Source organism: Nipponia nippon, unplaced genomic scaffold, assembly GCF_047370975.1.
Source record: "Nipponia nippon isolate SJK-2023a ecotype South Korea unplaced genomic scaffold, ASM4737097v1 scaffold_5, whole genome shotgun sequence".
NCBI classification, from domain to species: Eukaryota; Metazoa; Chordata; class Aves; order Pelecaniformes; family Threskiornithidae; genus Nipponia; species Nipponia nippon.
The window spans coordinates 66,540,447-66,562,132 of NW_028262369.1; the positions used below are offsets into that span (position 1 = coordinate 66,540,447).

Here is a 21,686-nt window from a genome sequence, read left to right on the forward strand (position 1 = left end):
CCATCTCTGGAAATGTGGAAGTCAAACTCAGTTTCTTCCTCTCCTCTCCAATCCCTACAATAATGTAGACTCCAAAGGTCTCCAATTCATAGATGCGATCCCACTGTCCTGAAGTTAGTCCCTCTTTGGCACCTACACAGGTGGCTGGCAGGAATGTAAGTACTGATGCAACTAGTGGCTCTTCCAATTTTTAAGGACTACATTGATAAAAATTGCTTTTAAGCAATTTAACTGTGGATTAACAAAGCATGTTTCCATGTTTGTATGGAGATGCACTTGTCATCTGTATTCATCTGACGATATTCAGAGGAACACGCACATCTTATTTAACACGAAGCTGCATCTTCCAACAATCCTTGCCCTGTCTCTTCAGCTATGTCAGTGGCTTTTACTGGCAGAAAGATTGGGCAGGCAATCAATGAAACAAAACAGAAGCTTCGTTTGGAGAAATGCACCCTAATCCAATTACCAGGCTGTCCCCTAATTTCCAATAGGAGCTCCAGGTCTGAATGGATTGTTTTCTGCAGAGATCAATGGATGGCAAGTAGCTGTATTTGAAAAGGTCTCCAACTTATTTTTAGGCCTGCCAGCATGACGTTATGAGAATTTACTGTTTGGTTGCACAGTTCAAACAAATTCAAAAAATTACAACTGAAAGCAAGCATGAATGGCAAAACTGTCAGAGAGGTTTGATGGAAAGCACGGAGACGGAAAGGTTACCCAAGTACGTGGCAGCGTGGACAAGTAGGCCAGGGACGTCATTTTGGCCACAAGGCGTTTCCTTCAGCCGTTCTGACAACCTGAAGGTTTCATAGCCCTAGTTTTGCACTAATTTTATATTCAGTTTTGATTACTAAAAGCAGTCTTTTTTTTTTCTTTCTTTTTTTGGGGTGCATGTCAGTAAGGTGCTGCCAAGCTGGAGCGTGACACCCATTTGGCGCCTTTCCCTCCTTTCTTTTTTTCCAAAGTAGCATCTGTGCTTTAAAAGCATGCCGCCTGAGAGAATTCATCCAGGAAACTGAAGAAAGAGTTGCAGAATTTGGGGGAAGCGTGTGTAAGAAAATAGGAGACTGAAATTAAAAAACGTAACTCCTGTATATGGTATTTTGAATGCTTCTGGAACCACATGCCTGGCAAATCCCTTGTGCAAATCTTGGTTATTTTAGTTACCAGAACATGACCCTGAATGGCCTGTGACTACTCAGAGGTATATCTATTGTTGGCTAAAAGCACCTTTTCAGCCATGCTTTTCACTGCTTTTGTTTGGGCTATTCAGAAAAATAAATGCAATTTATTGGCATGTTGCAAAACTGTGATCACTCTTCCAGACAAAGCAAAGCCCCACACTTGCTGAGGGAGGAATCCTGCTCAGTTTGCCTCTATTTTTACTCACCTGTCTCCCCCGAGTGCTGCATTATTAAACTGTGATGGTAATGGGTCCACACAGTCTACAACTTCGCTTTCTCTATCTGCCCAGTTCTATTGTTAAAATCTTTTGTGGCTGCTCAGTGGATCACTTTTTAGCAGACTATATGTCAGAAATTCCTACTCGGCGATCGGGAGTTCAATATGTTTCTTTTCCCATGCCTGAAGCTGGAAAGACATCCCTTGCTATTCCCAATTTTAAGTGTAGGAGAAAATGGTAAAACAAGAAAATGGTAAAACAATACAAAATGCCACTGCAGCAAAACCTGCTATATTCTTTTACCCAATTTACCAAAGATACACTTTGTTTCCCATTTGTCATGAAACCGTGCAATGGCAGGACAAAGCCAAAACCTCTGCATGTTCTTGGTTTTGCAACAAAAGGGTCCAATCCTGATGTACAAATTTAAGCTTTCTGTCTATTACTCAAATGCGAAAAGTCTATCAGGCAATAGCTGGTCTCTGAGATGCGGAGAGGAGATCACCCAATGCTGCAGAACATACTCTGTGCCTATCAGCAGCCTCGGGAGCCAAAAGAGACCCCCCTCCAGGGTGCACATCACACTGAAGACACTGTTACGGAGCCGTCACCTCTCCTTGTCTGATGACTGCAAACTCTTCCAGAAGCACAATGTCCTTAAAGTGACTTCTCCATGGACCCAGCTCACACTCTGCCTGAAGTAAGCCACCTGCAGATGGGCTCTGGTTGCCTTATGATGTCCATCTCCCATCAAACTCTTCAGACCCCATGGCTCCCCCCGCCTCCACATGTCGATGTATTTTGGTGTGACAGGACACAACGCGAGCGCAGAGCTTGCCCTGCTATTTCTTTCCATGAAGAGCAGAATAGCTTCTCTACACCACAGAGGTCCTGATGTTCATCACGGGTCACACAGCCCATTTTGAAGCACAGCCAGAAAAGTCTATTAAGAACATCTTTTTTATAAATGAATACCTGCATTTACTATTTTTATAACCGCACACCCATTATTGTTATTGTCTTACAGAAGTGCCACGGAAGCGAGCTGTAGAGATGGCATTTGTGTAAATAAAGGCTTTGGTATTTTATCTCAGCGCTCACTCCTAGAGCTAATATTCAAAGTGGGAGAAGCTGAATGGAAACGAAAGGGCAATTTCGGGAAATGGAAAATTTACTAAGAATAAAAATGGATGAAAAAGCCATACAGAGAAATCACGAAGCCATTAAACTCAATGACCATTCTCCCACTAGCTTCAGCGAGGCCAGAATTTTACCTACTGCCTCTTTAAATCTTATTCACTCTTATAACAGTATCTTAAACCAAACAGCTGACATCCTTCTGCCCAGCCAAGGCCCTTTAAATCACTGAAATGCAGGAGCGAAAAAAATCTGCAATGCCAGATGTGTCTAAAAACAGTCACAGTTCTTGTTGAGGCAATCTGCAGAGGAAAATGTTTAGCATATAATATGCCTGACAAAACACTAATAGTTTATCAGTTTTGATATTATAGACTAATAACGAGCCCTTCCATGGCTACTTCATTTGCAGAGCACAGAGACAGGCTAGAGTAATGCTACTTGATTTTAGAGCAGTGTTTTTTATTTAATCCTTTCCCATCCTAGCTAGATGGAAGTACACTTCCATTATCAAATGAAATTGTAAATGAAATACCCTGGGGAGGGGGTGTTTTTGATGTACACCTGACACAGCTTTAAACCATAGACAAAATGAAAGAGGGAGATTAAAACCATAGGGAGAGCTTTAATTTTTTTTTTCCTCCTGAAAAATATTTTGCCATTATGTAACGCTGTCTAAAACGGCTAAGGCTGGTGATAGCAGCAGTAGGCAAAGAAGTGCATTTCGATTCAGTGCTGATAACATTCTGAAATGCACTGCCGCTGGTTCTGTAATAGCACATATCGTTTACAGCTGTTGTATTTATGGGAAGAGAGTTTCACGCTAACTTCATGCTCATGGGTACATGGTAAAATGACAGCCCAAGTGTGTAAGAAGTCACCTTGCTAAGCAGGTAAATGCTGCATTTCAAATCTTGAGTTTTTAAGAACGCTTCCACTTGCTCGGTGGTACAGATGTGTGCCTCAAACTGCCAAGGTTGGGTTTCTCCCAAATGCAGAGAAATGCTTCTATGGAAAGCAGCAGTGGTACTGCTGATATTCAAAATGCTGCATTTCCCACAGCATTTTCTACTGCCTATAAACCATTTCCACTTTTCTTAAGTAACAATTTTCTGTCACTAGTCGTTTCAGTACCTCATAGGTATGTCACATTGCTCGAACAATCAGTGCAAGCTACAGGTTTCAGCAGATGCATTCCATGAAAAGAAGTGGAACCATCAGCAAAGTGAAAATGATGCAGCAAGATATTTGTCTGTCTTTGCTTTCTTTACTCAAATCTATTAAACTAGGCAAAAATTGCCACTTTTCTTCATGTAGTCTAATTCTGAAGGTCTATTAAAAATAAATACACCAGCTCCTTCTTTTCTTCCCCAACTGTATTTCTTTTCATTCTACCAGATGCATTTATATTTCCTGAGTCTAGGTGAAAGCCTTTGTTATCTTAAGGCTCAGGTTACCATTTCACGTGTCTAAATGATCAAATTATCTTGTGTTTGTAATTGTAATTTGACATGGTGATACTTCTTCTAGAAAAGATGATGTTTCAGTCAGTTCTAAGTAGCAACTTTCCTTACTATACAACTTACTTATTACAATTGTCATATGCTTTCATCTCATGATATTCTAACATTTCATAAAGAATGCCAAAACATCCCATGAAACAAAATTCTGAAGAAATTCAGTTCTATGAATATTTCAAAATAATTTTTTTTACATTTCAGACTAGATCAAACACAAATATTTAAATGCTGATGTTTCCTGAAAACAGATACTCTAGCATCTCATTATAACTTTAACTCTCAAATCCTTGGGAAGGCTCTGTAATTCCTAACAGCACATTTACAGAAACTAGGCCTAAAATAGAGCTGCTAGGCACAAAAATACACTGTGGTACTCCTTAATATCCATTAACTAATTCAAACTAGTGTCACGAATGGCAAACAGCTGCTGTGCACCATCTTGAACAGTGTCCTTCAAGGACGACTCGAGTTAATCAAAGCGCCTGGAGCCCAGAGGAAGGGTGGAACCGAGGGTGAGCAAAATTCCTCCCAAATCCAGACAGCAGGATTAATTTTCCCAGCCTTTTCCTTGGGGGAGATTGACAAGAGTCTTGTCTCAAATACTTCTTTTACTTTCCTTTCTTGTAGGGGAGGCAGGCGGACTGAGAAGGGAAAGAAGATGCTATCAAGAGGGAACTGCCTTCACCAAGATGTCAAAAGGCCAAAGACAGTTGGTATCTACCATCTTCCTGGCACGTGATGAAGTGCTAGGAGTTACAGACCAATACCTAAAACAGAGCCACAGCTGACACAGGGTGAAACCCAGCCATTGTAGCAGAGTATCAGAAGAGTCACACATGCCACCATCCTGCAACACAGTACATCTCAGACTGTACCTACACGGCTTTCGTTGGTCCTACATAAGAACCAGGCTGCACATTTTTTCTAGACCCCAAAAGAAGAAGAATCTAAGCTTCCCTGTGATTTCTGATATGAAGTGGGTTTGAGGCTGTCTACAGTAAATTTACGTACAGATCGGTGAAAGCCACTTCATGGCTGGACTCTTCCTGCATTTTTAGATGGAGTTAATATAGAGCCCTGTTATTTAGTGCGGGTATATCTCAAAGGAGAGGCCTGCAAGTGGGGGGTATCTCATCTAAGAAGTGGCAAAGATACAGTATTGACTAGGTGCCACAATGTGATTTAGTCAAATATAAAATGACCTTTTTTTGATAACTGTAAATCCTTTCACAATGGCGGAGTCCATGTGCGCTGTGGGGCCAAATATTATGGTGCGTATTTCATATGTTCAAGGCAGCTGAACAGTGGTTGTAGATCATGTTGCTGGATCTTCATTTCCATAAACCTCTGAAAACAAAGGTTGGGAAAAACAAATTCTGGGAGTGGCTTTAACTAGAGCATATCAACTAGCATGACTGTAAACCATGGAAGTGTTTTTTCCAAGGGTCCCTTCCCGCATTCATTTCTTCTGGGTATCCCTTGCCATTAGAGCTCCTATTTAGAAAGAAGGTATCTGGTTAAAGACAACTTGAGAAACCAGGCACAATTCAAGTTGCGTTGAGTTTTAGGGATCACATTTTTATGTGTAAGCAGGAAAGTGTCTTTTTATTTCTGCAAGCTTTGCCTCCCTTTGAGCTTATTCATTCTTCTGATCAAAACACAGATACTGAGTGGAGGACAAAAAGATCAGTGGGTACCGAAAGGCTCAGATTTGCTCAGGAAGATGGATTTCTATGCTCCAAATAAGACAAAGCATATGTAAATGATACATGACGTGTTTATGGACTGGGACACAAACTGAAGAATCTGTAGGAATGCCTACATGAACTCAGGTCTGCTCATCTATATTGCACATACAATTTCTGGTTTTATCCATAACCTTTAACATAGCAAAATGTTACAGAGGACTGCTTACATGATATTACAAAGGAAAAAACAACCAGTAAAGTACACAGTCTTGGGGGATCAGAAGTGGGAGCCAGTGTCTGGAGCAAGCTTTATGAATTTTGCACAGTTGTGATGTAAACCCCAGATGGAAAAATATACTTGCATTACAAACACCACCCTCACCCCAAATCTTGACACCTGAATTCATTTCTAGGACTTAAATATTTCAGGGATGCTGCCAATAGTAAAATAGCCTGGTCTGACTTTGTATTTTTTAGGCTGCCCATGCCAATATTGGTGTTACAAGTTGCTACCTGCTCTGCCTGTTTACTTCCTACAGATCAAGTTCTTTGCCTGGACATACTAAATTTTCAAGCTACCGAGCTTCTACACAAATCAAAAAGCTTTCTTTATAATGTTCACTCACAACATTACTGAATTTGTTTATCATGGGAAGAAAGCACAAATGAATTCTGCAACTTTTGATTCACATTCATTAGTGACTAAATTAAGGGCTAAGCTTTAAAGGCACAAATGGAAATGCTCTTTTTCCTTGAGCTACATCAGTCTACGCAAAGAGATGTCTAGCAGTTCACCTGAGACCTAATTTAAGTTTTAATGCTAACAATTACAGGTTCCATGAGCATGACACTGGGAAATTGTAAGTAATGAAAAGGTAAAATTTCTCTCATTATAAAACCACAAAAAAAACAGAAATCCAAAAAAACAGGGCACATTTTACCAAGCTTAGCATATGGGATTCAAAGTTAAAGGAGAACTCTCATAAAAAGTGAGTTATTCTCTTGAGACTGGCAGATTAAATGAGCAATATTTCTCTCTCCCTATTGCTTGTTTTTAAAATCTCCATAAGCCTGTTTTCATTTTGCATGCTCCTCAGGAAAAGTCTGTTAGGAGTAAGTGCTGTTAAATCACACGTCACGGCGCTCTGGAGTGCTGCAGCTTCCTTCCTGGCACGGGACTTGTTTGTGAGGCTCCTGCGTGACCTCTACCTCAGTGTGTCTGCTCCCTCTTCCAAAAAAAATCACGTAGATTTTAGTAAGATGGAGCCTAGCAGGATTGAGAATGTTCTATAGAAGAAAAACATTTAGGGTAGCCCATGCTGCAGTGCCCACCGCTAGACAATTGCATTAATGCCCCAGTTTTTCATATTTTAGAAATATGGTCCTCCTGATGACACAGAAAAAGGCTGAAGTAGGACTTTCTGCACTCCACCTTTTGAAAACCAGGAGTTAAATTATAAAAAGAAGCAGCTGTAATTTTTCATTTAAAAAAGCACTCAGGACAAGTGAAGGTTTGGGGGCCAAGCGAGTAGTTGGGACTGACACTGCTGGCTACTCAGACTTTAGTTCAGAAGTAGCTGACAGTAAGATTTATTAACCTACCAGTTGGCCTCTACCTCTACTTTTTAATTTTTTTTCTGGATATCCACAACAGCGGAGGAGCTGCAAGGCAGTGGAAGGGCTGGAGACCCACTGTGCTATCAGAACATCGTGATCTCTCTCTCACCTTTGAAAATCACTCAGAAGAACCCCAGCATAGCAATAGTTTTCTTATCTGTGTTTTATAGCACTGCATAAATTAAACTAAGCTAAACACAGTTATTATTCCCGAGTAAACGCTATACTGCTTTCCACGATGGTAAATTTGAGCTTGATTTTTGGAAACCTCCAGGTTCCATGCAACGAGCTGAGACACCTCCTCTGTTCTACTTTTTGAAAACTTTTCTATCAGGAGTGCCTGGATTAGGTAGACAAAACAAGACCAAAATACCTTCTCCACCTGCCTTTATTAGGAAATTATTTTAGAAGTGGAGACTGGCTCTGTCCTTACATCATCTTCCATTTATGTGCCCCAGACTTCAGCTGTTTGTAGACATCTACGCTTCTGAATGATCAAACATCTTAAAGGACATTCAGGCATGTGGGGCATAATATGGTCACATCTCCCGGAGGGAGATGTCCTCATTGCTTTCCTCAAGTCACAGGCCAAAAAAACCCTAAATTGTACAGCCCGAAATACAATCCATACTGTTTTTTCTTCTTTGTTTTGTAGAGCTCATCTGCCACCTTTTGTGGACTTTCACTGTGCATAAAACTTACGTGTATTTTCATAAAACCTTGCACTTATAAATGCAACTAACAACTGCAGCAACATTTAAAAGCTCCACATTTTTAAAGAAATATATCGATTGTATTATTCTTGTACTCCCAAACGCCAGGAGTGTGCATGCCTATGTGTGTGAGTGCAGGCAGAGGCCGCAGCTAGACAGCATGCATGCTGCCACACAGCTGTCAAACTATTAAAATGTGTTTTTTTCAATTTTTAAGTGATTTGATGGAAACACAGGAATGCTTCCTAAATAATCTATTTGTTTAGTGTGACAACCTCTGACTTGGAGGCTGCGGAATTGAAAGCCAAGCAAATCTGCATATGCAAGGATGCAATTTCCCCGGCATTTTCACAAAGCTGCAGATGAGAAATGGTTTCTCTCTAGCAGTGATGGATGCGCGGTGCTCAGCTCTATGTCTCACTTGCTAATTCCATTAAGAAGAAAGGAAAGCTTGGTTCACAAAGGCAGAGCAAAACTGCAGGATAGTTTATTTCCCATAGCTAAGCTCTGGGGCTTTATTATTCTTCACCAGTTTAGGAAATGGCTGACGTGGTAGTAGACACAAAATTTTATTTAAAGGGACAATGTCAAGTGGTTTACACTGGAGAAGGAATCTAGTCTGAAGTTCTCATATTTTGTTTCTGGCGGGAGGGAAAAAAAAAGCCACTCTACAGAAATCCACCGCTGCTGTTCCGATTCCTGGCCCCTCTCCAGGCCTATTACAGACAATGAAGACGACTGTGACTGAATTCGGCAGGGTCTGTATTGAGCCTGTGAAGAAAGGGATGCATCACACCCCAGCGCTTCTCACATGTGCTGGGTCAGTGCACCGCTGCCAGTTCTCCACATTTTCTTTGATAGGCATGGCTTGTTCTCCCTTTCAAAGGGATTAGAAGTTAACGATGCAGAGTGGTGGGTTTTGGTAAAGTTTTAGGATAGTTTTCTTTTCTCAAACATAAATATTACGTTGTATTTATTTTGGCATCCAAGACTCTTGGACCTTTGAAAAGACTCTTTGAAGAGTCCAAGACTCTTCTTTATCCTAGCAGTGGGGAATCTGTGGTGGCTCCCATGGCCTTCATCCCACAGCCCTGGCCCAGCCAAGGGAAGATGATGTGTTGACACAGATGGATTTTGCCCTTTTTGGTGGAGCATTCAGTTTGCTTGGGCAACACAGCCATCTGCCGGATTACTCGCCTGAGCACCTCCGGTAGTGCCAGGAAGGCCCCAGTGCCAGAAAACGGTCTGAATAAGATCCAAGACTGTCGTGTAGATTTGAGATCCCATGGGAAACCAGGGGGGAGAGCAGGGAACAGAGCAGCCATGAGCAGACATGCAGCATTTTGCGCTCGTTAGCATTTCCCTGGCACAGCAACAGCATCAGTAAGAGAGGCCATGGCGCTGCCTGCAAGAGAGTCCTCAGACTAGCCAAGACTGCAGAAGGCACCACCGGAGGCTGCTGCCAAGGGAGAGTTTACCACCATCGAGGAACCCAAAAATACGACTCAAACTGACCATTCGCGGATGTGCATTTTTCACCAAAGGAGACTATCGGGCCTGAAAACGCCTTCTTCCCCTTTCCATCAGCTTTGCTGCGCTGCTGGCGTTCAGCTGCTGAGACTTGATCTAATCAATGCTCATATAGGGAGGTCTGTCTGGCCTGGAAGATGATATTATTGAATAGGTCTATCAAATTTGTCAGTGTCTTTGCTGACAATTTTCATGAATATATAACATTGAAATATAGCTCATCCGTACTGACTTGTTCTTTATAGTGCTCAAAATGGCCTGAAAAAAATCTCTGTAATTTGATAATAAGAAAGGATAAAATCAGTTAGGGGGATAATTGCTAATATCCAGATCCTAAGAAAGAAATATAAATATTGAAGAATAAAAATAAATAGGCAAATGAATAAACAAGATGAAAACTCCTTGATTGCCTAGACTCTGAATGCAAAAACGCCACCAAAACAGCCGACTTCTTTACGCATAGAACGGGGAAATTCAAGAAAACATCAATCACAGGACTTTCAGCTCAGACACTACATTCCAAAACATATATTACACTTAAAATGTTTAAAAATGGTCTTTCAGGGAAATGACAAGATAAAGTGTATTTCTATTGGATTTGAGGGAAAAATCCCACCCATTCATTTATTGACTAAAACCAAATCTTATTTCACAAACTTGATTAACATCAACAATCTGCCATTTGTTGAAAAGAGTGAAAATCCCCCCCAGTCTGATAAATACTTTGGGGTTTTGATAAAATGAGAGGCCAGAATTGCACAGAGACACAAACACACGCATGCACAGATGCTGTGCTGACATGGCACATGGCAAGAGTGGACTGGTGAACCTGGAAGGGCCACCTACAGCTCACTCTCCCCATGTTTGCTTTGCTGAAAAAGGGGATGCTACTTTTTGGGTGTCTCTGACATTAGTCAAACATTTCCAATATTAAGAGTAAATCTTGCCTCTATGAAGTAAGAGCCCTTAAAAAAACCAAGGTGACATAAACTTAATGCAAAGATTTATGCTCCAAAGGAATGAGTACTCTTGGTTTTGCAAACTGAAAGATTTGTGCATTATTTGCAAGGATCAACAGGCTTGAAAGAACAGGAGGGAGCAAAGACACTGATTGAATGGACAGTTTGAATAGTTCAATATGAAAAAAATCAGCTGGGTGTTGGGACTTGCGGTTGTTCGCAAAGCTGCTGCCTTCCTGGGACCCCACATTGAGCGTGTGGGGGTGTTTATGGAAAAAGCCGCACCACTCAGCTACCACAATCTCTGCAAAGAGCATTTGGCACTGCTACATTATCATAATTGACAACATCAATTATGCCCACTGCTATTTTCTCCCTTGGGAAAGTCAGCCCATACGAGTCAGTGTTTTTAAAAGCGTATAGTGCTCACGGTCTCGGAGATTTTTAGTGCTATTAAATGGGAGAGAACAAAGGTATTCTCTGGAAAGGCGCAGGCTCAGGGAAATTGCTTCAGAGACACAACGGCTGAGGAACTGCTCCTTTTTCACACAAAGCCCCCCATGGTCAGGACGGCATTTCCCTTCCGAGGAGATACGAAGGTGGGAAAAAACTAGTACATACCACATTCCTATAATAGCCATCATCAAATGTTTCTGCACTTGAAAGAACATGAGGATGGCATGGAGCTTCCTGCCTGGCAAACGCTGAAGCCTGAATGTTCACTGAGCCTCAGTTTTATACTGCTGTTTTCTTTTTCACCAACTATTTCCGAAAGGCTGGAGTTGTTACAGCTTTTTGATACAGCAGTCCCTTTGCCCTAGGGTCTCCCGGCAGGGTTATGCCACAAACATTTGGGGACACTGGAGACATGTGGATTGCCCTGCATGAACTTGCAACTTGCACCCTACATGCTGTCACCATATGTAAAAGTGAAATTTAAGCACATAAAAAGAAGACATCGGCTGGTGAAAGTGACTGTGGATGGTACCTGATGAGACCCACCCAGGGGACACAGTCGTTGCCCTCAAGAAGCCCGCTGGGGCCTGCACCACACCAGAAACCTCAAGGAGCTGCTTGCTAAGGTGCAATGATGGTGCCGTTCTGTGCCAAGGAGGTACCTACTGGACCTCACTGATGCTTCAGGACGTTTCCCTCCCTCCCATGGCTCTAGGGGAGTGAGGTGCCCTGTCTCCTCTCCACAGGCCCCCGTCACCTCTTGCTGGACCATCTGTTCCCCGGCTCCTTCTGACCTCTTGGCACTTGAAGACCATCACCACTACAGACCCGCTCCTCTGTGCCGTAGCTCTTACCCTCCTCCCTGCCCAGTAACCCAGTTTCCTCCTCTGTTCCCTGCTTGACTCCCAACCCCTGACAACATTTTGCTGCAATCAATTTTCTTCTACCCACCATCTCTCCTTTCAAGTGTGGGCTGAAATATCATCTCTCTCCTAAGCAAGAGCTGTTCTCTTCCTCCTGCCCACTTGAGCTGAAGGTGCCTTCTGTGCGCCTCTTCCTCTGTGACCCGTGACTTGGCTTTCTCTTGTCATCGCTGTGATCTCCTCCTCCTCCCTAATCCTCAACCCGGCTTTTACTCCTTTCTTGTTACAACTCAGTTGCTTCACGCTTAAATGTGCTGTCTCCTCCCTAAGTGATGTGGGTCACTGCCATCCTGAAGCTAAACCACCAGACAGCAGCAGAGTAGGACAGGTTGCATAACATTTAAAAAGGGGCTGCAGGCCTTCATTTTGACTTGGGGATGCCAGTGCTCTCCTCAGTTCTCCAGCAAGGAAGGTAAAGGATTTAACACGACAGTATTACTTGCCCTTACTTCTCACTTAAAAGAAATCATTTTGCCCTACATGGCCATATCTCCTGCCCACGGCAGGATACAACCTCAGCCCTTCCAGCCTTTTAAGAAAACTGACTGCTGCCTCCCAGAAAAAAGCTGAGAGTAATCAAGGGTTTTGGGGGAAGAGACTGAAGACTTTGCTCTCTTTGCATGACTCTTTCTTCACCCATGGAAGGGCTCCTTGGCAGTAGGAAATATCTGGACCATGGCTCATCTTTGATCTTTTGGAAATTAATCCCAGCATTTACTTTCCATAGAAATTTCTACCCTCGCTACTTCGTGCTGCAGCCACCCTCAACACCTAGCACTCCTCTGCCTCACTGAGACATCATTTATTCATAGCTCTGTGTTTTAATCATCACGCACCATTTTTAAGTAGGAACAGAACAATCATTTCTAATGGCTGGGTACCCTATTACCGCAGGGATGTCATGCACAAAGCGCCCTCACAAGAGATGACCAGCCAAATTAACTCGTGTCAGAGGACTCTCCCGGTAAGAAATGTTAAGACCTGTGAAACCATCAGCTGGCTTTCACCTAAGCCATGCAGCAAGCTGCTCAGGTAAACCCAGTGATCTGCACCTACTCTCTCTAAATACTTTCAAAACACGAAAATATCACAAACTTAAGCAACGAATGCATCACCTGACCCATTTTCACAATACCTTCCCAAAGGCTTGAATTCTCAGTGCGAGCTGTGAATATTTGCATGCACGTGCACGCGCACACACACATTCAATTTCTAAATCAATCCTCCCAGGCAAAGGGTGCAAAAAACGTCTCCCAAACCTCCTAGTATTTACATGCTTTTAATTTCAAATGCCGCATAAGGCTATTCAGCCATTATATTTTATTGTAGCTTCTGAATAAATTAAACCCATTTATCACTTAAAAAAAACATTTTAGAGAACCTTATTAACTTCATAGTTAAACACCGACAGGTAATATTATCTATTATGGCAATGTTTCACGGTATCACAGCTGTGCTATGCTCTGGATTTTCACGTTCTTAAACCTGTATATTGTGGCAAAAATATGCATAATCTAGTGCACTGATTCAGTAATTTTCAATAATGTCTGCTAATTCTGGCAAATAGTTTACAATACTTATTTCCACTATCAGAACAGGTGTTTTATGGCTAGAAATCTGTACTTTGACAAAAATGGAAGAAGCCCATTTATTAAGAAGAAAGACAGTTTCTAGCAAAAGAAAGAGTAATGCAAAGACAGTGTTTTCTTAAAGTAAACCAAGAAAACCATACTTGAAGATGAGGACACCTCACCTTAGCAAATGGAGGAGAAAAGAGACTTAGACAGTTCCTGTGAATTGTGATTCTCACAGAACAGGAACCATACCTGCATAATCTGTTCTTGCGTAATGCCCATCTTCTGATTTTGTAGTCGTTGTAGTATTATCTGTGTGAAAAGAAATATGTTGAGTTGCTTAGGGAGCCTGTACTTGATACAGACTATGCCCCAGCAGCCAGTGCCCAGGCAAACGTAGCTTCGCTTGCATGCACGGCATCGCTGCTGGCTGCAAGGCTCCCCTGGGCCTGCCAGGTGAAAACAGCAGGATTCAGCTTTTTGGAATGAAACATGAAACATCTTCCATTAAAAAAACACATTTTTTTCTAACAATATGTGATAACAGATTGCAGCTGGGATAAATATATCAGTATGAAGCAGGAGTTGTTATTTCTGCTCTATTTGAAGTAATTGGGGAGTTTTAATATGTACCCTGAAATGAACTGCCACATAGGGTGGTTAACTTTAAAGAGATAGAAATAAACTAGAATGTGCTTAATACACCTGTATAGTATGGCCTTAGAGGTACTGAGGATTTATAGGTCAGAAGCTAAGGGGAAAAAAGCTATTAAGAGTCTGAGCCTCAGTAGACACTTTATTTATGGGAGCTATTTAAAGGCAAATTTTCTTCATTTTTATTTTAGAACAAAATAGAGTTTTTAAAGTCAACTCAAGGGTTACAGGTGATGTAGTAGCCCATGAGCTGGGCACAGAGAGCATGGCATTCATGGAGAAACACAGAGAGTCTTGAGCTGCTATTGGCAAAATTTCCTTCCAGGCACCTTTGGCATCTTGTGGGCCCAGCGCAGGTCACATCAGAAACGAGCACCAGCACCACGTCTGGGAGCACGTCTTTGGCCTCCTGAGATTGCTTTATGATGCTGCAGTTAAGGGAGCAACAGAGGATCCATCCTGGGTGGCAAAACATATCTGAGGGGCTCTCCTGTTTGTCCTGCTCCGACTCCTACCCAGAGGGCAGAGCTCTGGGCAAGCTGCTCTGGGCAAAATCCAGGTGCCTGATTTTGGCGCCAGTGCAGCGCTGGACAGTCCCTGGCCGCTATGGGCAGGGTGTGGGAAGGGTTACGCACATCACTCCTCGCACCTCGCTTGGCATCTGTACCACAGAGAGCTCTGCCCCCTCCCCCAGCCTGCGCTCTACAACATAAATTGCAAGAGTCTAATGGAAACGTAAGAAGTGCCAAATAAGCCAGCCCTGTTTTTTTTTTTTTCCGGAACAAAAATTGAAAACATTCTTTGAAATGAGTTTTGTTATGAGAGTTACCTTGACATCGACCCAAAGACATGACTTCAATTTTCTCCTGTTTCTGGCATGATGCCTCTTTGATTTGACATGCATTATCGTAAGATTTCCCATCGGAAGCACAAAGAGGATTGAAGTTCGTTTGAGAACAGTCAATGTTGCACACACACCTGAAATGATAAAGAAAGAGAAAAAAAGAAGAGGCTAATATGAGAAAGTTTTTTCATGACATCATAAATACATCTCAGAAATAAAAGTGTTTGCATTTTCCTGACTGCACAATGCAAATCAACAGAATGAAAGTGGAAAGTTCTGTCAAGAGGTCACTTGTATTTCTGGATGGAAATGAAATGCAGGGAGAGGGAAGAGACAGAAAAGCAAGCAAAAGGAACGATAAAAAAGAGTGTCATACGTGGAAAACTATGCCAAAGCATTACCACTTGTAATTTCTTGTAAATCAAAGAACACCCAAGCAGATATGCAGATAATTCAAGCTGCTGCACCCTCTTGCAATTAAAGAAGCCACAAAATTCACCTCTGTTGAGGTGCTGCCCATTGTATGTAACACTGCGTAAGTGTGGTTTTATATTGATTTATTATTTAATTCTGATAATAGCTACAGCACCTATAGGCGCTCTGATCATAATAAAAGATGTGATGCCGAAGCCTCGTCTCACCCTGCTGGGATAAAACCACCTGCCAAGACTGAGACTCACACTAGCGATGCAACTGCACCCTGCTCTGTGCCTAGGGGTGGTGGGATCTCCCCTGGCTCCTGGATGCGGTGGGCCTACTCAGTATTAAAACAAGGGGAATGCTGATTCCAGGAGAGACTTTGTACACAAGCACTTTCTGAAGCATTTGAATAACTTGGCAACCAAAAAGCCTTACCCAGGTGTCACCCAGGAGGTCAGTGCCCACTCCCAACCTGGCCATGTGCTCTGTGTGGGGAGAAGGGTCCCATGGCCAAGACCAGAGCGTGGGCAAGCGTGGGCAAGGCAGCGGCAGCCCTGTCCTCGGGGGGTTTACAGGCATCTCCAGAGCCACTACGACTCAGCTCGTGAGCTCCTCGGCTGCCCTGAGACATGAACCAAAGCACAGTGGGGGATTCACTTAAAAAGGCTGGCCCGGATCTGAATGAACACACTACTATGGACACATCTTGACCCCAGCAAGCCTCACCATTGCTCAGAAGATGGACAAGCCTAATTACTTTTACCACCAGCAGGCTGCAGTCTTTTTTCTTTAGGTTTCTCCTATTTCATTATCATTAGCGATGTTAGACACCCTTGGGCATCAGCAAGGGAAAGGCATGCTAATCTTCCACCCCTGCCGACTGTGCCATGCAACAGACAGCTCAGCCTCAGCAGCACTTACATTAACACTGGTGCAATCCTGCTCAGGGACAAAGCCAGAGGTCTAACCTGGCAGCTGCTTCAGCTCTTCTGAGCATGTAATTGTGCACATGCTGCTATCTAAACTCTTCCTTGGCTCCTTCTGACATTTAAGGCAAAGTAATGCGACCAATGCTCTATCTCCAGCCCACTGGTTGCACTGAACCTCACACCATCGACTCCACAGCTCTCCCTTTGGAAAGTTAAGTAATGGAAATATCAGCCTCTAGCCTTGCTGCTTGATTTAAGAAAGTGTTTAAAAGTCAGTTCACCTCCCATTCACAGCAAGCATCTGGACACCTTCAACCACTGGAAGTGCAGAGGGATATACGCAAGACAAAAACTTCGGTGGAAAGAGGAAGCATAGGAAATTAGACAGCGTGGGTTTCTCCGCCACCCCCTTTGGCCTCTGGCCTCTGCAAACGTGCCCAGGGTGATGAAAATCAGTGGAACCAGTACTCGTCTTCTTTTAGACTTTCTTTACATTTGGTAGACCTATTTTCCCCAAAAGGTTCACAAAATACAGACAATGTCAGTGCAAAAAGATGCCAAAGGTGAAAAGCTCTGGTTATAAATTAAATTACATGATTTCGTAACTAGCAGAAGAAAAGAGTCTGGCTCCCTGTGTAACAACTTCCCCACACCGATGAACATACAGAATATAAGAAAAAAATCCAGTCAATTTCCTAAGAACCTCCTTATCAGCGGAATAGGAATGTTCTGCTCCACTGAAATATTAACTGTCGTCATTTCTTCCCGCAGCCGTTTCCAGTTTCCCACCTTAGTCAAACTCACTTCATTAGGAAGCATTTACTGCTCAAGTAATAGTAATTCTTCCCACGTAGCTCCACCATTTGCATTTCAGATGGGACACAATCAGCCATATGCTCCTTTTTTGCAATAAAACAGCTCAGAAACAGCTTCACTTTTCTACATTTTAGTACAAAAAATGAGTGTAGGTTAATATATATTATGTCTCAAGTCAAGAGAAAATTAAGTCAATAAGAAAATTAAAACAAAAGAGTGCTCTTTTGGGGAAATCTGTGCAACTTTGGATGCAATTTCAAAAATGCCTAAGGGACATAGGAACCTATGCTCAGAGTTAGGCACTTAAGAGACATATTTTTAAAGGCGTTTAGATGCTTAAAGATGCATGCAAACACTTTGTGTGGGATTTCTGAAATCTCAGAGACCTATCTCCCACTGATTTCAAAGACCATTTCAGAGCCCATTAGGCATTTATTTGCATCTTTTGATACCTTCCAAAAAAACAAAGTTCCAAAATGACTTTTCTGACCTCCTTCAGTAAAAGTGAGAAGAGAACCAAGATTTTTCTCAACTCCATTCTAAAATCTTAACTGCAAGACCAGCCTTTCTTTCCAAGCGAGATCTCTGTAGCCTCACCCTGCATTAAGAGGACGCACCATACGAGCACCATGAACCACGCGCTACTTGTGCTGAGGTTGGATTGCTTGTGTGCAAGGAGAGCAGAAAGGGACAACCTCGGGATGACATTATATGCTCAAGTCTTATACGATCTCCTGTGTGAAGCCTGATTTTCAGGGTTGACTAGATGGGCAGTAAAAAACCACTACAATAAACTTGTCACCTCCATCTCCTTGCTGCAAGGATCTGTGCATCATCCACCCCTTGCACAGTTTTCAGTGGACAGCTTCTAGCTTGCATCTGCAGTTTCTTACTGCTTTTGCACTTATATACTCAAAACCTACTTTAAGGCTGCACAATTAAGTCAACATCAAATATATGTCAGGAAATGTTAAAGGTAGGATTGCATCGGGAAGATTAATGTACCTGGGTTGCTGACTCTGTTTAATTTATAGTGCTCTCTTATCAGAGAAAATGACATATTCAAACACATTTTTTCAAACTAGAGAAATAAGCAGCCTGCTATTTCAACCATGCCCCTGAAGTCCAGAAAAGTAAATTACAGAGGAGAAGGCGGGGCATTTACTCCAAACGTGCACGCCCAGGCACACGTGGCCATAGAGCATACATCATCCTTAAGCAGGATCCACTGGTGATGTAATACATACAGAATGAACAGTACTTGATGTATTTGATTAAATGAAATCCTATAGCCATAGGTAAAGGTGCCTTCACTTCTTGAAGCATTATAAAATGCTGAAGTGGGACTGCCTCCTGTTAAATAAGCAGAACCAAACTGTGACATCCCCGCTTGGACCCAAGGGCGCACATTAGGTGAGAGTCCTAATGGTGTTTAAGACTTGAGATCCTGTGGGACTCATGAATCCCCTACCCCAAAGAGAGACTCGCCCCAACACTTGTCATGCCCAGACATCCCATCCTGCTCCTAGCTAGCACCCAGCGCCAGCGCTTCCCCTCTCACTCAACCTGCAAGCTGGCCATGTCCAGGCTCTGTCCCGTTACCTTCTTGTTCTTTCACAAGTGACAAAATTGGAGCGGCCTCATCTCTTTTGGTTGTTGGCTGTACTGGTCGTGGGGTCCCCTCAGGTCTCTCTGCCTGCGTGGGGCTGGAAACACACATCCCCCTGCTACAGGGCTGACCGTCAGGTCGGCTGCCTGCCCGCAGCTTCTCAGTCCCCGAGGCACTTGAGTACGCCTCTAATTCTAAGTAATTTGACCGTTTGACCATTTTATCATCCTGGCTATGACTTCTGATTATAGTTATATCAATAAATCTATTTGGTTTCTGTGTTCCTGAGTGTAGCGCTGAAGAAAGCTTGGCAATATAAAGGCTGACTGAGCTTTCCTCAGGCTCAAGAAGCTGTGAGAAGGTCAATGAGGTCTCCTAGGGGGTCACAGGATGAAACTGAACCCAAGAGCATACACAAAATACATGTGTAAGGCTTAACTATGACTTCTGCAGTCAGAAAAGCAGCTTTAAAAGCATCTGTGAGGAAGGAGTGCTTCCAAGATGTCAGCCGATACCCTGCAGCTCCCCTGAGAAAGGAAGAAATACTGAATGCTGTCCCACAGGCATATCACATCTTTCACGTAATGGGCTTATAGATTAATTGATTAAAATTTGGGCTGTCACTGTAAACAATCATTAAACAAGGCTCACTTTCTTATGTCTACTCTTCCAGGTCATTATGATCGTCTATGATAAATTCCACTTCTTTTATATGCTTTATTTTGTTCCACTTAATTTCATATGATGAAAATCTTGGAGGAGCTGAACATCCAGCAATCCACTTAGTTATTTTGGTGATCACAAAAGCAAAAAAATCAGAACAGACTAAAAAGACAACAGGCAAACCTGGGCACCTCCTTGGGGGATTTTCGGCTAACTCCCCCAGGCGCATCCTGCAGCACAGCTTGGTGACATTGCCGGACCCTCTGATGAGAGCATCACGTCCAGGCAGAACTGGAAGGTCTCTGCAGACAGAGGTGATATTGGCTAACACGTCGGAGAAGCCCTCGAGGCTGCCCACGGGAGAGCTGGCAGAGCTGAACTAAGCCTGTGGCAGGCAAGATGCTGGCAGGCACCTCCTTGTGCCTCACTACTGACTTGTAGGGTGCGAGTCGCTGCACTTCTGTCTCTGAGCTTCTGCCAAGGCAGTAACTGCAATAAATGTACTAAACAGCACAGGGGAACCCATGTGCATTTTGGGAGTGGTTGTCACTATTTCACCTGCGTAACACGCTTCTCTTCGCAGGGAAACAAGAGAAGACCGCAGAAGTAGACTGGTAGTTATTTCCTGTACAGACCTTCACCATGAAAAAAAAGCTGCCCAGACCTCAGAGAGGTCTGCGTCCCGGCAGTGATGGCAATGTGCTGCACCAGGCTGCTTGGCCAAGTTGGAGCAGCCAACTTGGCCTGTTGAATCAGTCTCTGTAAAAATTAATGGGGTCAATAAACCAGGCACGGGTGAGTACACCGGTGAGCGCACAGGCTCCTAACTCCCCACTCTTCTGCAAGTAACATATGGTATTATTTTCTGGGCGCAGAGAGCACCTTTGCCTGCAGAGAGCATGCCATTGAAGACAGGATTCATGGCTATGAAGGACTGTCCCTGGAGGGAGGAACAGAGTTTTAAGGAGGCGTCTCAATAAAACGAGAGAATGGTTCTTCGCCCATAAAGTGTAGGGGAATGCTATAATTATATTTCCTTAGTTCATGAATAAAGTATAATCATTAGTGACACAGTGATGATAAAAAGAACCCCACTCTATGCTTTATCTCTACTCCTAAGACAACTATTCAGTCTTTGTTTTCAGCAATGTAGTACTGAAAAGCAATCTAAAAAAAATTACTATGCAATATCTGCGTGTAGCACGAGGAAGGTTTCGTATGTAGCTCTGATGGGAAGGAAGGAGGATAAACAAGACAATGCTTCTAAAAGAGCGGTTTTACTGGGAACAGATGCAGGCACATTTTTGTCAGAGCGAGATGGCAATGGCAATTCTTCCCTATTCAACATCTTTTAATTAGCCCTCTGCAGTTTGGAAACCTGAGAGCATTGTTGGTACTGCCTCTGTTTATTAAAGATTCATATTCAGACTTTGTTGGCCATGGGTCATTTGCTTTTTGGAACCAGAGCAACAGAAAATTGTGTCTGAGATATCTGCAAAAAAGTACTTAATGAAATGACTAACGTCTTCAGCCAAGTGTCTAGTTGATTACAGGGTCCAAACAGCAGAACAGCAATAAATCTGCCACAAAGAGAATTGTCAGTCAAGAAAAAAGGCATAAAACCAAACAGACAGGGAAGCGAGAGCTAAAAATGTGAAAATGCAAATCTAGTGTTATTTTTACTAGTCAGAGCTCTGATATTTGAGCGCATATGCTAATTTGGTCAAGTGTGAGATCCCACCATGTCTCAGTGAGCACTATTTTACAGGGAAAGTGATGTTCCATTCTGCAATCATTTTAAACATGTCGTATATTTTCTCCAGGCAAAAATAAAAAAGCAAGGAAAAAACCAACAACATTTTGCAGCATAAAAAAGCCCAAAGCCTTCCCTTTGCCATAAAACAGTGTATAAATAAAAACACGGTTGTTGTACATTTATGATATTTCCACCAGAGACATTTCTTATCTTCCTCTGTTCTGACTAGAAAACAATGATCAGAAACTCAAAATTTCTGGTTGGATGTCGGTACGGTCCTCTCCAAGCCCCCTGCCCCTCCAAGTCGGACATTAAATGCCCATTTAAAGCTAACCTGGCAGTATATGCCTGCATAAAGAGCCTGGCAAACAGTCCCAAATGCCTTCTCTATCATTTGGATTCCTGCAAGGTTTTTCTTTCTGGTACACAGGGCACCTTTGTTGACATTACCAGCAGGCAAGTTGAAATGAAGC

General features: G+C 42.8%; 1 protein-coding gene across 1 annotated transcript in view; it reads right to left on the reverse strand.

Annotated features, from left to right (window-relative positions):
• TMEFF2 (transmembrane protein with EGF like and two follistatin like domains 2) overlaps nucleotides 1-21,686 on the reverse strand; it is a 132,461-nt gene that overhangs the window by 19,281 nt on the left and 91,494 nt on the right. The window contains exons 6-7 of the mRNA XM_087733926.1: nucleotides 15,006-15,154; nucleotides 13,775-13,834 (exon numbers count right to left, since the gene is read on the reverse strand). Of these exons, the coding sequence (XP_087590052.1) occupies nucleotides 13,775-13,834; nucleotides 15,006-15,154 (209 nt within the window). The remainder of the gene's footprint in view (nucleotides 1-13,774; nucleotides 13,835-15,005; nucleotides 15,155-21,686) is intronic.